Source organism: Budorcas taxicolor, chromosome 5, assembly GCF_023091745.1.
Source record: "Budorcas taxicolor isolate Tak-1 chromosome 5, Takin1.1, whole genome shotgun sequence".
Lineage (NCBI taxonomy): Eukaryota > Metazoa > Chordata > Mammalia > Artiodactyla > Bovidae > Budorcas > Budorcas taxicolor.
Window position 1 is genome coordinate 86,152,072 of NC_068914.1, and position 16,237 is coordinate 86,168,308.

Sequence of the window (16,237 nt, forward strand, 5' to 3'; positions counted from 1 at the left end):
AAAAATTGTATACGAGTTAAAATTTTAAAATATAAAATTAAAAAATAAGAAGAACAAACTTAATCATAAAGCATCATGATTTGGTGGGATTTATTTTAGGAATGCTAGGATATCACAAAATCCTTTGGCAAAATTCACTGTCTTAAAAGCCCTACACAACAATTATATATCACCTCTCACCCATTAAAATGGCCACTTATTGAAAAAAATGAAAATAATAAGCGTTGGTACAGATTTCAAGAAATTGGAACCCTGGTGCATTATTGCTGGGAATGCACAAAGGTATAGCTGATATGGAAAACAGAAGACTCCATGCTTCCACTATAGAGGGCACAGGTTCAGTCCCTGGTTGGGGTATTAAGATCCCACTTGTTACGTGGTCTCTTTTCCCCCCAAGAAAACCCTTTTCCTTGGAGTTGATTTTAAAGTTATATATGAAAGTAATCAAAACTAACCAGAAAAATCTTTAAAAAGTGCAAAGGGAGGTGTAACTTAGAAATTAAACATTGTTTTCGCTGTTTAATTGCTAAGTTGTGTCTGATTCTTTTGTAGCCTGCTAGGCTCCTCTGTCCATGGGATTTCCCAGCAAGAATACTGGAGTGGGTTGCCATTTCTTTCACAGTATAAAGTAATTATAATAAAAATAATGTGATATTAGCACATGTGAAATAGGAAGCTCAATGGAATGGTAAAGAAATCCACAGAACAGACTAAAGTATATATGGAAAACTGACACAAGAAGGTAGTATTACAAATACCTAGGAGAAAGATGCATTTTTTAAAAACTTGAATCAGGATAAACTCCTAAATCAGGATAAATTATCAGTGCAAAAAAATACAATATCATACCAATACTAGAAGAAAATATAAGTGAATTCATTTGTAACCAGGGAGTGTGATGAGTCTTTCTAATTAAATCCAAAAGTATAAAAGATAAGACTGATAACATTAACTACATAAAAAATGTTTAGCCTTTTGCAAGGCAGGAGATACCATAAGCAAAGTAAAAACAAATCGAAAATTAATAATAAACTAGGTGAAAATATTTGTGACACATCACAAAGAGCTAAATCTCTTTAATATATGAAGAACTCTTAAATATCAAGAAAAACATGTAAAAACTCAATGCTCCTAGGATGCAAATGACGTTCACAGAAAAAAAGAAAATCACAAATAACCATTACACATTTTTAAAAGATGCTAAACTTCACTCAAGGAAAGGAAGTACAAACTGAAACTTCCATCTCTCTATTTTTATAAGATTCACAAAAATTCTTAAGTTGGACTACAATCACTATTAGTGAGGCTGTGGAATAAAAATCACATTTATGATAGGATTGCAAAAAGATGCAATGGGGAATTCAGCAATCTCTATCAAAAACAGATTTTGGCAATAACTATCAAAAAAAAAAAAGCCACAAAAACTCCACAATGTATCTCCTCTTTCATTCAGCAATCCCATTTCTAGAAATTATCCTGAAAATGCACCTCTACAATTAAGAAATGTGCGCTCAAAGTTGCTCACTGAACATTGCAAAAATGAGATACCAGAATCAATTCAAATGCCCAGGAACAGGGCACTGTCTGAGTAAACTATAGATCATCCACATAATGGATTACTAAATGGACATAAATAAAGGGTTAATAAATGCCTAATACTGATATAAGGAAACCTACAGAAAATTTATTAAATAAATCCATTTAATTTATGTATAAAACACACTGTATTAAGATACCCTACATTACATTTAGAGTGAGAAGGGCAGGGAAACAAGACACACATATATGCACATTTATACACTTTTAGGCTTTATTTTGGGCTTTCCTGGTAGCTTGGCTGGTAAAGAATCCACCTGCAAAGCTGGAGACCCTGGTTCAGTTCCTGGGTCGGAAGATCCCATTGAGAAGGGATAGGTTACCCACTCCAGTATTCCTGGGCTTCCCTGGTGGCTCAGACAATAAAGAATCCCCCGGCAACGTTGGAGACCTGGGTTCAATCCCTAGGTTGGGAAGATCCCCTGGAGGAGGCATGACAACCCACTCCAGTATTCTTGCCTGGAGAATCCCCATGGACATAAGAGCCTGGCAGGCTACAGTCCATGGGATTGCAGACAGCTGGACGTGACTGAGTGACTAAGCACAGCAGAGTGCATATCATATGAACTAGCCAATTCTACTTCTAGAAATAAATCCTAGAAGAATTTTTTATATATGTGTGCCAGGAGAAGTGTCAAGATTTACTAAAGTAGCATTGTTTATCATAGCAAAATATTCAAAACAACTTAAATAACTGTTGCCAAAGATGTATAAATTGTGTTACGTTCATACAATAGAAGGCTGTATAGCAGAAAATAAATGATGAAATGTATTAAAGTCACAAGTGTCAGCATGATTGAATCTCAAAACATATTTCTAGGTGAACACACACACACAGAAGTAAGTCACAGAAAAATATATTTTGCCTCAATTTGTCACAGAAAGCTCCAAACCAAGCAATCGGAAAACTACATGCTAAGTCACTTCAGTCATGTCCGACTCTGTACGACCCCATAGACGGCAGCCCACCAGGTTCCCCCGTCCCCGGGATTCTCCAGGCAAGAACATTGGAATGGGTTGCCATTTCCTTCTCGAATGCATGAAAGTGAAAAGTGAAAGTGAAGTTGCTCAGTCGTGTCCGACTCTTAGCGACCCCATGGACCACAGCCTACCAGGCTCCTCCGTCCATGGGATTTTCCAGGCAAGAGTACTGGAGTGGGGTGCCATTGCCTTCTCCGAAAGTCTACATGTGCTATCATAAAAACCAAATTCAGGATAATAGTTGCCTCTAGAAGGCAGGATAGGAAATACAACGGAGAAGGTATTCAAAAGTATTATGTATTACTTTTTAAATTTTATTTTATTTTTTACTTTTTTTAAAATATAAATTTATTTATTTTAATTGGAGGCTCATTACATTATAATGTTGTATTGGTTTTGCCATACATCATCATGAATCCACCACAGGTGTACACGTGTTCCCCATCCCGAACCCCCCTCCCACCTCCCTCCCAGTACCATCCCTCCAGGTCATCCCAGTGCACCAGCCCCAAGCACCCTGTATCCTGCATCGAACCTGGACTGGCGATTCGTTTCATTTATGATATTATACATATTTCAATGCCATTCTCCCAAATCATCCCATCCTTTCCCTCTCCCACAAACAAGGGAATAAAAAGGTGTCTTTTTTTAAAATCATTCACTAAGTACATATATGTTACACATACTCATCTTGTATAACATTTTATAAAAGATGAAGTTAATTTTAAGGGGCCAATTATGTAATATATTCTAAGATACTTATAAAATACATTTGCTGGCAAAACTCTAAGAAAAAAACAAAACTTAAAGTTTAACTGATTTCTGGGGATTTCTCCTTGGTGGTCCGGTGACTGAGTCCAGACTCACAGTGCAGGGGGTCTGGGTTTGGTCAGGGAACTAGATACCACATGCCACACTAAAAGATCCTGTGTGCTACAACTAATTCTGGAACACCCAAATTAAAAAAAAAAAAGATTCAAAATTTAACTGATTTCTGTTAAAATGTTATTTTTAAAAGAATAAAATTCACTTATAGTTACACTGACAAGTTTTCCTAGTAGAGGTTGTCCCATCTTTGAAAGAACACATTCCTCCTTCTTCTATCAGAATCTAGAAGAAAAACAAAATTTTAACAGCTCCCAAGTATACACCATAATATCTACTTATAGCTACCTTTTAACCACACTGATTCAACTTATAGCACTCATCTTCATATTACTTTAACTGAACAAAGATGATTATAAAACTGCAAAGAAAAATTTACCTGTGATGAACAGTAATTGAAACAAAATTTAAATTGGTTTAGAAACAGAAAGCAACAGAACAGACATTTGCCAGGAAATAAATTACTGACAAAAAGGAGAGACTTTGGGTAATCTTAGTAAATGCAGTTGAAAAAAGACAAAGATATTAAAGCAATTTGTATATCTATTCCATTATTCTCTTTTTAATTTCTTAAGTTGGATATCAGTTCATTTAATTTCAGATTTTTTTAAAATAATAAAAGCTCTTAAAGGTATAAATTTTCTGTAGAATACACCACTGGTTTTGATTTTCATCAGTTTTTGTATTTGCATTTTTTTTTCCTTTTTCTTTGTTAAACCCCCAGTATTTCTTAATTTCCAACAAGGTAAGCGAGGTTAGGGCTTCCCTGATGGGAAAGGGAAGGGAAAGTCGCTCAGTCGTGTCCGACTCTTTGCGACCCCATGGACTGTAGCCTACCAGGCTTCTCAGTCCATGGGATTTTCCAGGCAAGAGTACTGGAGGGGGTTGCCATTTCCTTCTCCAGGGGATCTTCCTGACCCAGGGATCAAACGCGGGTCTCCCGCATTGTAGGCAGACGCTTTACCCACTGAGCCACCAGGGAAAAATTTACCTTCAAGGCAGGAGACAAGGGTTCTATCCCTGGGTCAGGAAGATCCTCTGGAGAAGAAAATGGCAACCCATTCAGTATTCTTGCCTGGGAAATCCCATGGACAGAGGAGCCTGGAAGGCTCTAGTCCATGCGGTCGCTAAAGAGTTGGACATGACTTAGTAACTGAACAGCAACAACAAGGAGGGAAGTTAAGCACCTTTTGTTGTTGCTGTTCATCTCTACTTAAATGAATTTTTATTAGAGAATGTGGCTATGAATCTTTTCAAAGATGAGGATCTTATGGATTTTTATGGCTTACTATATGAATTATGTTTGTAAATATACCATACACTTACAGAAAATAAACATTCTCTGTTGGCAGGATATAGTTTTTTAGATAGATAGGTAGTATAAAAGAGAAACTGTTTAGCTGCTCACTGAACCTGTTTCTCTTAGGCATATAGCTAAACTTCATTTCTTAGCCTTCCTTAGAGTTGATTAGAATGAGCTATTTAAGTTCTGGTTATGGGCAAAAGTGGTGCACACCACTACCAGTCTCCGCTATAAAATTTTTCTCCATAATCCTCCATTTTCTTTCCCCTCTGATATCAACATACAGTGCAAACATGGACGCTTACCAGTTAAAGACAGCAGACTCCCTACCAGCTCAGGGTCCTGAATAACTTTATAGAGCACAGCCTCTTCTCTAATCCTATTATTCAAACATTTTAAGAAGTCTTGTATATTCAGTTCTTAACACATTCAAGCTTCAAATGTGCACCAGAAACCCACAAGCTGAAAAAGCTACAGAGACCCAAGAGTAGGCATATACTCCTATATAGATCCTATTCAGATCTTTTGATAGAGAATAACAGAAAAAGAAGATCAGACCAAATAGAAAAACAAAACAAAACAAAACACTTAAATATTCAAGGAATTTCCCCCATCCTCCAGTTCAGCAAGTGTTCACAATGTCTGCCCAGAAGGACTTCATAATTGGTATGGATCAGTAAGTTTCTGTCTCCTCTTCTCTTTTCCAAATGGGCATTTTAGTGCATTTATACTGTCCTTGCCCTACTACAATTTCTGTCATATATATATATATATATATATATATATATATATATATATCTTTTCCTGTCATTTTATTTTCAACCTTTATTATTATGTTCTACATGTTTCCTGAAAAATATGTAGATTTTTTTCTTCTCAATTTGATATTCCTTGAATCTTGGTAAGGAAAATCAGCCTTTTTATAAAATTTAATGTATTAATTACTAAGCAGGATTCATTCTTTACCTTTACTGTTTATGTAGAAATGTTATTTCACTTTTTTCCCACCTTGTTCTACTGTGACATCCCCTCTCTTTTATATTCTGACATTCTTTCATCTGTCTCCATTTCTCCAGTGATTATCTTCCCATTTTAAAAAAACATATTTAAACTGTATTCCTCCACTATTTCAAAATTTCATAGGCTGCAGTTAAATATGGCAATGTAGGAGGATCCTGAACTTCCTTCCTTCCATGGACACACTGAATCTAAGCTACATACAGAACAATTTCTTCCAGCCCCACCCCCTCATTCCCACCTCCCACCAAAGAAACAACTACTTCAGTTCAGTTGCTTAGTTGTATTCGACTCTTTGTGACCCCATGTACTGCAGCATGCCAGTCTTCCCTGTCCATCACCAACTCCCAGAGCTTACTCAGACTCATGTCCATCAAGCTGGTGATGCCATCCAACTATCTCATCTTATGTTATCCCCTTCTCCTCCGGCCTTCAATCTTTCCCAGCATCAGGGTCTTTTCCAATGAGTCAGTTCTTCGCATCAGGTGGCCACAGTATTAAGAGTTTCTGCTTCAGCATCCATCATCCCAATGAATATTCAGGACTGATTTCCTTTAGGATTGACTGGTTTAATCTCCATATAGTCCAAGGGACTCTCAAGAGTCTTCTCCAACATGACAGTTCAAAAGCATAAATTCTTTGGCGCTCAGCTTTCTTCATAGTCCCAACTCTCACATCCATACATGACTACTGGAAAATCCATAACTTTGAATATATGGACCTTTGTCGGCAAAATGAGTGAATGAGTGAAAGTCGTTCAGTCGTGTCCGACTCTTTGCAGCCCCATGGACTATACAGTCCATGGAATTCTCCAGGCCAGATTACTGGAGTGGGTAGCCTTTCCCTTCTCCAGGTAATCTTTCTAATCCAGGGATTGAACCCAGGTATCCCACGTTGCAGGCATATTCTTTACCAGCTGAGCCACAAAAGAAGCCTAAGAATACTGGAGTGGGTAGCCTATCCCTTCTCCAGCATGTCTTCCCAACCCAGGAATCAAACCAGGGTCTTCTGCATTGCAGGCGGATTCTTACCAACTGAGCTATCCGGCATGCCCTGGCAAAGTGATGCCTCTAAATTTTTTCTTGGGCTCCAAAATCACTGCAGATGGTGACTGCAGCCATGAAATTAAAAGATGCTTCCTTCTTGGATGAATAGCTATGACCAATATAGACAGCATATTTTCATCCAAGGAACCAACATCTTTTAATTTCATGGCTGCAGTCATCATCTGCAGTGATTTTGGAGCCCAAGAAAATAAAATCTCACACTATTTCCATTGTTACCCCATCTTTTCACTATGAAGTGATGGGACTGTATGCAATGATCTTTGTGTTTTGAATGTTGTGTTTTAAGCCAACATCTTCATTTTCCTCTTTCACTTTCATCAAGAGGCTCTTTAGCTTTTCTTCACTTTCTGCCATAAGAGTGGTATCACCTGCGTACCTGAGGTTACTGATATTCCTCCCAGAAATCTTGATTTCATGTGGTGCTTTATTCAGCCCAGCATTTCACATAATGTTCTCTGCATATAAGTTAAATAATCAGAGTGACAATATACAACCTGGATGTACTCCTTTCCCAATCTGGAAACAGTCCGTTGTTCCATGACCGGTTCTAACTGTTGCCTCTTGACCTGCATACAGGTTTCTCAGGAAGCAGGTCGGGTGGTTTGGTATTCCCATCTCTTTCAGAATATTCCACAGTTTGTTGTGATCCACACAGTCAAAGTCTTTGGCATAGTCAATAAAGCAGAAGTAGATGATTTTCTGGAACTCTCTTGCTTTTTTGATGATCCAACGGATGTTGGCAATTTGATCTCTGGTTCCTCTGCCTTTTCTAAATCCAGCTTGAACATCTGGAAGTTCCCAGTTCATATACTGTTTAAACCTGGCTTGGAAAAATTTGAGCATTACTTTGCTAGCATGTGAGAAGAGTGCAGTTGTGTGGTAGTTTGAGCATTCTTTGACATTGCCTTTCTTTGGGATTGGAATGAAAACTGACCTTTTCCAGTCCTATGGCCACTGCTGAGTTTTCCAAATTTGTTGGCCTATTGAGTGCTGTACTTTCACAGCATCATCTTTTAGGACTTTAAATAGCTCCACTGGAATTCCATCACCTCCACTAGCTTTGTTCATAGTGATGCTTCCTAAGGCCCACTTGACTTCACGTTCCAGGATGTGGAGCTCTAGGTGAGTGATCAAACCGTCGTGGTTATCTGGGTCATTCAGATCATTTTTGTATAGTTCTTCTGTGTATTCTTGCTACCTCTTAACAGCCTCTGTTTATGTTAGGTCTATACCGTTTCTGTCCTTTATTGTGCCCATCTTTGCATGAAATGTTCCCTTGATATCTCTAATTTTCTTGAAGAGATCTCTAATTTTTCCCATTCTACAGTTTTCCTCTATTTCTTTGCACTGACCACTTAGGAAGGTTTTCTTATCTCTCCTTGCTATTCTTCTAGAACTAACATCAAAAAAAAAAAAAAAAAGATGTCCTTTTCATCATAGGGACTAGAATAAGAAAGTAGGAAGTCAAGAGCTACCTGGAGGTACAGGCTGGTGTAAAAAATGAAGCACATCAAAGGCTAACAGAGTTTTGCCGAAACAACATGCAGGTCATAGCAAACACCCTCTTTCAACAACACAAGAGATGACTCTACACATGGACATCACCAGATGGTGAAAACCGAAATCCAACTGATTATATTCTTTGCTGCTAAAGATGGAGAAGCTCTATACAGTCAGCAAAAACAAGACCAAGAGCTGACTGTGGCTCAGATCATGAACTCATTTATTGTAAAATTCAGACTTAAATGAAGAAAGTAGGGAAAACCACTATACCATTAATGAATGAACTTAATCAAATCCCTTATGATTATACATTGGAAGTGACAGATTCAAGAGATTAGATCTGGTAGACTGAGTGCCTGAAGAACTATGGATGGAGGTTCGTGACTTTGTACAGGAGGCAGTGATCAAGTTCATCCCCAAGAAAAAGAAGTGCAAAAATGCACAATGGTTGTCTGAGCATGCCTTACAAATCACTGAGGAAGGAAGAGAAGCAAAAAGCAAAGGAGAAAAGTAAAGATATACCCATCTGAAAGAAACAACTAGCTAAGAGCCAAATTGAGGAAATGTAAATGTATTGGACTAGAAGAATCACAAGCTGGAATGAAGACTGCCAGGAGAAGTATCAACAACATCAGCTATGCAGATGACACCACCCTTATGGCAGAAAGTGAAGAGGACTTAAAAAGCCTCTTGATGAAAGTGAAAGAGAGTGAAAAAGTTGGCTTAAAGCTCAACATTCAGAAAACGAAGATCATGGCATCCGGTCCCATCACTTTATGGGAAATAGATGGGGAAACAGTGGAAACAGTGTCAGACTTTATTTTGGGGGGCTTCAAAATCACTGCAGATGGTGACTGCAGCCATGAAATTAAAAGAGGCTTACTCCTTGGAAGAAAAGTTATGATCAACCTATATTGCATATTGAAAAGCAGAGACATTACTTTGCCGACTAAGGTCCATCTAGTCAAGGCTATGGTTTTTCCAGTAGTCATGTATGGATGTGAGAGTTGGACTGTGAAGAAGGCTGAGCGCCGAAGAATTGATGCATTTGAACTGTGGTGTTGGAGAAGACTCTTGAGAGTCCCTTGGACTGCCAGGAGATCCAACCAGTCCATTCTGAAGGAGATCAACCCTGGGATTGCTTTGGAAGGAATGATGCTAAAGCTGAAACTCCAGGACTTTGGCCACCTCATGTGAAGTGTTGACTCATTGGAAAAGACTCTGATGCTGGGAAGGATTGGGGGCAGGAGGAGAAGGGGATGACAGAGGATGAGATGGCTGGATGGCATCACTGACTCCATGGATGCGACTCTGAGTGAACTCCGGGAGTTGGTGATGGACAGGGAGGCCTGGTGTGCTGCAATTCATGGGGTCGCAAAGAGTCAGACACAACTGAGCAACTGAACTGAACTGAACTGAAACGTATTGGCTAGATTAGGAAAAAAAAAAAAACCACCTCATATTGAGGCAGGTTGAACAGGCTGAGATCAATCTTAGATTACTCTGAGACACCATAAACCTCACCCCAGGTGTAGCAACTCACAATCAGGAAGGAACCTACAACTGAAAGTGTTTTCATTAAGAGCTAATGGTTTGAACCTTATATTTGATTCCTGGGAGATGAGCCTCCTAAATATCAAGCTTTGAAAGCCAGTAAAGTCTGTGTCCATGAGATCCAGCTCTCAAAGGGTTTACACAAGCTCCATGTGACTACTGTCTAGAGCTTAGAATACAGGCAGCCCACTGACACACTCAATCTTTCTGTGAAAGAAGCCTATTAGTTTATCTTCATAGATGTGGCCTTAACTGAAGGCTTCTGATTAAACTCACATCTAAGGGCAGGCTGTAATTCTCTCCAAGGACCTCAGAGTCTAGGCATTATCTTCACGCTTCTTTTGCTTTGATCTAGGTCACCAGTATCTCCCAGAGATGAGATTATACACATAGCTGGTACCCTAGCTTTTGTGGTTTCCATCCTTTGTCTGCCTGGATCTGGTAGCCAGTGCATCTTATACTCAGAGGTCCTGTAGCACTGTAACAAATGGAGAAATAGTTCTCAGTCATTCCCCTCAGAACATAGCACAGAGGCAGCAGACTGAAACATACCCTCAAATCTTTCTGTGAAAGAGGCTTACTTGTTTATCTTAAATCTTCAGCCTCCGGCACAGGATTCTTATTTGACACACTTTTAGAGGCATACTGAAATACTTTTCGAAGACTACAGAACTCAGAAGGTGCCATCTTTGCCCTTTCCTTCTGCCAGATTCTAAGCTGTCACAAAGAATGTTACCTGCCATATCAGTAAACAAAGGATGTTGCAGCCATCAAGACATCAGCTAGTACAGCCTCCTCTGCCCCCTCCACCTATGGGTGCACCCTGATGGGATTCAGGATGAGAGAAAACAGGATACTGGACTTAGTTAAGGTATATATCAAAAAAATTATTTTCAGAAGCCCAGCAGTTGCTTCTTCTCACACATAGAAAAGCACTATATCCATTAACTTGAGATGTCTGGTTTTTCTCTAATTCACAGTAATCCTTTGATGCTCAGACTGCTGCTCTTGTAAAAACACCTGTATATCCTGGCTCCTCCCTTACCTTGAAGGAACAGTTCCTTGGAGCTATCTGAGAGACTGTCCCCTGGGCAAAAGATCCTAGTATATCTGCTCAAAAAAAAAAACACAAAACAAAACAAAAAAACACACAAAAAACAAAATTCTCAACTTACAGGATGTGATTTTTTTTTTTTTTTCAGTTGACACTGGTAGCACACATCTGGTACCCTGACTTTTGAGGCTGATGCCCAAAGGACACGTCCCTTGATATCCTGGCTCTGGTGGCCGGTATGGCTTGTGTTCACAGGTTTAACAGGTTGTTGGTTGTTGGTGCAGTCACTAAGTTGTGTCCAACTCTTGCGACCCCATGGACTGTAGCCTGCTAGCCTCCTCTGTCCATGAGATATTCCAGGCAAGAATAATGCAGTAGGTTGCCATTTCCTTCTCCTGGGTTCAACAGGGTGTTTGAGAATTGTTTCTTTGTTCAACAGGGTGGTAGCAAGCAAAGAAAAACTCTCAACTCGTTATCACACCAGGTCTCAGTATAGAGGGGGCAGACAGAAATCCACATCTCAAAGTCTTCTCATGAAAGAAGTATATTTACATACCTTATAAGCTATTGGCTGAGGGTCCAGCTTCAAATAAGACTAAACCTATATTTTGACTGGCAGGTTCTGGCACACCCACAACTAGGAGCCACTTATAGTAAACTAAGATGCTTGGACAATCACAAAGATTTGAGAGACAACCAAGACCTAGGGCAAGGTTGAAACATAGTGATCATCACTTACATGAAGCCACTCCTTCAAGACTATGAGAGGCAACTTTCTTATCTAACGCATGAAAACCAACAGAGTGTTAGGAAAATGAAGAAACAGAAGAATATTTTCCAGATGAAAGAAATAAGATAAAACCTTAGAAAAAGACCTTAATGAAATGGAGGTAACTGATTTACCTTATACCTTACAAAATAGCAGTCAAAATAATTGATCACTGAGGTCAGGAGATCAACACGTGAAAAAAGTGAAAATTTCAACAAAGAAACATAAAATAAAGGAAAATACCAAACAGAAATCAGAGCCTAAGATAATTGGACCTAAAAATACAATAGAAAGTTTCAACAGAAGACCAGATTAAGATGAAGAAATGATCAGAAGACTGAAAACAGGGAAAGGATCCTAACCAATCAGAGTAGCAAAAAAAGACAAAGGAATGAAAAGAGTGAAAATACAAAAATACAGTAAAGGACTTTTGAGACACTATCAAGTGGACCAATATTCACATTACAGGAGTCCAAAAAAGAACAGAGGAATTAAAAAGGCAGAAAAATGATTTGAAAAACAAAAACAGCCAGTAACTTCCCTAACATGGGAAAGGAAACACCCTTCCAAATACAAAAAGACAATACAGTTCCAAGTTAGATGAATCCAGAGAGACTCATAAAGACATTAACTTATCAAAAGTTAAAAACAAGGAGAGAATCTTAAAAGCAGCAAGAGAAAAACAACTTGTTACGTACAAGGGAACCCTCATAAGACCAGCAGCAGGTTTTTTCACCATTCTTTTCGGTCCAGTTCAGCGCCATGATCTTAGTTTTCTGAATGTTGAGTTTTAAGCCAACTTTTTCACTCTCCTCTTTCACTTTCATCAACAGGCTCTTTAGTTCTTCACTTTCTGCCATAGGGGTGGTGTCATCTACATATCTGAGGTTATTGGTATCTCCCCTGGCAATTTTCACTCCAGCTTGTGCTTCATCCGGCCTGACATTTCACATGATGTACTCTGCATATAAGTTAAATAAGCAGGATGACAATATACAGCCTTGATGTACTCCTTTCCAATTTGGAACCAGTCCATTGTTCCACGTCCGGCTTTAATTGTTGCTTCTTGACCTGCATACACGTTTCCCAGGAGACAGATAAAATGGTCTGATATTCCCATCCCTTTTAGAATTTTCCACAGTTGATTGTGAACTACAGTCAAAGGCTTTAGTGTACTCAATGAAGCAGAAGTAGATGTTTTCCTGGAATTCCCTTGCCTTCTCTGTGATCTAGAGAATGTTGGCAATTTGATCTCTGGTTCCTCTGCCTTTTCTAAATTCAGCTTGTACAACTGGAAGTTCTAAGTTCACCTACTGCTGAAGCCTAGCTTGAAGGATTTGGGGCATTACTTTTCTAGCATGTGACATGAATGCAACTGTATGATAGTTCGAACATTCTTTTAGGTGGTAGGTTGGGTGTTTGTTCTTTTTTTGAAATTTTTCTTGCTTCCTGATGAAGTCCTGTATTGCTGTAAATTTCCCTCTTAGAACTGACATTTTAATTATATGTCTTACTATGGGTCTATCTGAATGCATCTTATTTGGAATCCTATTTGCTTCCTGTCCCTGAACATCTATTTCCTTCTTTAGTTTTGGGGACATCTATTTCCTTCTTTAGTTTTGGGGATTTTTCAGCCATAGTATCTTCAAATACATTTTCATTAACCTTCTCTCTCTCCTCTCCAGGCAGCCCTATGATGTGAATGTTGACACCCTTAATGTTATACTAGAGATCTCATAGATTACATTCATTTTTCTTCATTTGTCTTTCTGTTGTTCTGATTTAGTGATTTCCATTATACTAAATTCCAGATCATTTATGCATTCTCCATCATTTAGTCTGCTATTCATTCCTTCTAGTCTGTTTTTTTTTAATCTCAGATACTGAATTATCTTTTTTTATATCATTTTTTAATATTTTCTAGATCCTTGTTAAAATGACCCAGTGTTTAGGTGGATTATTTTCCCTAATTCAGTTAACAGTTTTATTACTGGTGTTTTGAATTATTTATCTGGTAAACTGTTTACTTGTTTCATTAGTTTTTCAGAGGCTTTCTCTTACTCCTTCAATTGAGACTAGTTTCTCTGCCTTTGTATTTAACTTTCTATTCCTCTATGAATTTAGGTGAAATATTTGCCTACTGTGGTCTTGAAGGGGTATTTCTTATGTGGGAGCATCCATATGCAGACTGCATGTGCCCAATGTCTTTGGTGGGACGACTGGATTTGATGCGGAGGCTAGGCATGTCTTTCTTCAGGTTGTGCTGGTAGTGATCGCCTTGGAAGGGGGTAGTGCTAAAGACAGAGGCACTAGAGCCTGCTCAGGGTTCTAGTGCCTGGACTTCCTCTCTGAAGCAGGATTTCCTCTCAGCTCAGTGGCCATCACTGCCATGTCAGGGGCAGGGTCTGGTCCCAAGCTGCTACAGTAGAAGCTCTGGAGGTTATTTTTTCATTGTCATTTATGTCAAGCTAATTTCTTAATTTCTTTTTGATTTCACCATCAGCTCATTGGTTCTTTAGTAGCACATTTAAAAAAAATTTTAATTGAAAGATAGTTGGTTTACAATGTTATGTTAATTTCTTTAGTGCAACCATGTAAATCAGCCACATATATATATATATACCCACCACCACCACCCCCCGCCCCCACCCAGAGTTTTCCTCCCACTCCCTCATCCCACCCCTCTAGGTCATCACAGAGCACCAGGCTGGACTCCCTGTATTATATACAGCACATGTTTCAGTCTAAATGTAATCATTTTTTCTCATCATTTTTTCTGTGATTTCTCAATTTGTAATGTTGTGTACTGAAAAGATGTTTGAAATATTAATAATTACTATCCTGTTACATTTATTAAGGCTGGTTTCATGTCTTAGTATACGGTCTATCCCAGAGAATGTTCCACACACTCTTGAATAGAACGTGTATTCGTTCATGAATGAATGATTCATACACCCTTTTAATGAGCAGGTATTATGACTTAAGTAACCAATGTTTATATAAGTTTCAGTATTCTTAAATATATAACTATATTCACCGTAGCACATTTAAACCTGTAAAGAAATTTCATCTTGGAATAAATTTTATAGGACTTACAGAAAGAACATTAAATTCATCTATATTGGTTTGAAATAAGGCACATTATAGTTTCTAAAATGTTGTTAATTTTATTTCTAGATCCAAGCAATAATTTCCCAAAGTAAAAAAAAAAAAAAAAAAAGTAAAAAGGTTACCCTAAACAAAAATTTTTCAGAAAGAGCTAACCAAAATTAATTTCAAATACTAAGATATGACATGATAATACAACTCACATAACTGGAAAGAAAATGTAAGATTGCACTTTACCTCACCAACTCCAAAGTCCCACGTTTGCTCAGAATGCAATTCTTCCAAAGGGATATTACCCCTAAGGGTTATAAATAAGACAGTATTAGAATGTGCTTTAATCCCTCTGAGATTACTATTCTAAATTATGACTCCCAAAGTTGATTAAAGGTCAGAATTATAAGGGAAAGTGAAGTCACTCAGTCGTGTCTAACTCTTTGTGACCCCATGGACTGTAGCCTCCTAGGCTGCTCTGTCCATGGGATTCTCCAGGCAAGAATACTGGAGTGGGTTGCCATTCCCTTCTCTAGATTATAAGGGAAGTTTTTAAAAATAAGGATTCACAAGCTCTATCTTAATGAGTCTATATGTAGGTCAAACTTGATATTTTTTATTTTAAAAACACCCTCAAGCGATAAGTATCTGCACACAGGGTTGGGAGCCATATTCTAAATCATTTTCATAAAGTATATTTTAAAATTCAAGTTTTAACATTGTATTTTTCATTCATGAGACTAAATTTTTGGAAGTTTTTACAATGAAGAACCTAAGTTGATTTTATTAAATAAATGGTGAATCTCTTTTTTAATTTAGTGCCAGTCCGATAAAAATGGCATCTAATATTCTTTGTATTAATAGATATATTACATATTTCTTAAGAAAGTATTCTCAAAATAAAAATCTATTCTAATTCATGATTTTCAATTACCAAGACTGAAAATAAATAATAAATAAATAAATCATAACTATTACCAAGAAAGTTAAGTTTATTCTGAACAAAGTTTTCTTTAATTATCTATAATATCTGTCCTATATATTGTTGATATGTTGTTTATGCTATTAACCTTTGACTTCTATTATTCCCTCATTCTGAGTCATATTAACCAAGCAAATTTCCCATGGAGAGCTGCCAAAATGTAGAAAATATGCTTCTCATGCCAGTCAGCATTCCTATATATGTCATCCTTCTATTTCTTATTATAAATTAATAAATTGACATTATGGAGGGTAAATAAACTTGCTGAACACATAAACCAGTTTTTTTCAAATCAACTAACACTACAAGGAGTTAAATAACACAACTAACACTAGAAGGAGATCCAACCAGTCTATCCTAAAGGAAATCAGTCCTGAATGTTCTTGGGAAGAACTGATGCTGAAGCTGAAACTCCAATTCTCTGGCC

The 16,237-nt window shown here is 37.9% G+C and overlaps 1 protein-coding gene across 1 annotated transcript in view; it reads right to left on the reverse strand.

The window, feature by feature from the left end:
• C5H12orf40 (chromosome 5 C12orf40 homolog) overlaps window positions 1-16,237 on the reverse strand; it is a 93,404-nt gene that overhangs the window by 13,066 nt on the left and 64,101 nt on the right. Inside the window, exons 11-12 of the mRNA XM_052640566.1 lie at window positions 15,075-15,135; window positions 3,624-3,687 (exon numbers count right to left, since the gene is read on the reverse strand). Of these exons, the coding sequence (XP_052496526.1) occupies window positions 3,624-3,687; window positions 15,075-15,135 (125 nt within the window). The remainder of the gene's footprint in view (window positions 1-3,623; window positions 3,688-15,074; window positions 15,136-16,237) is intronic.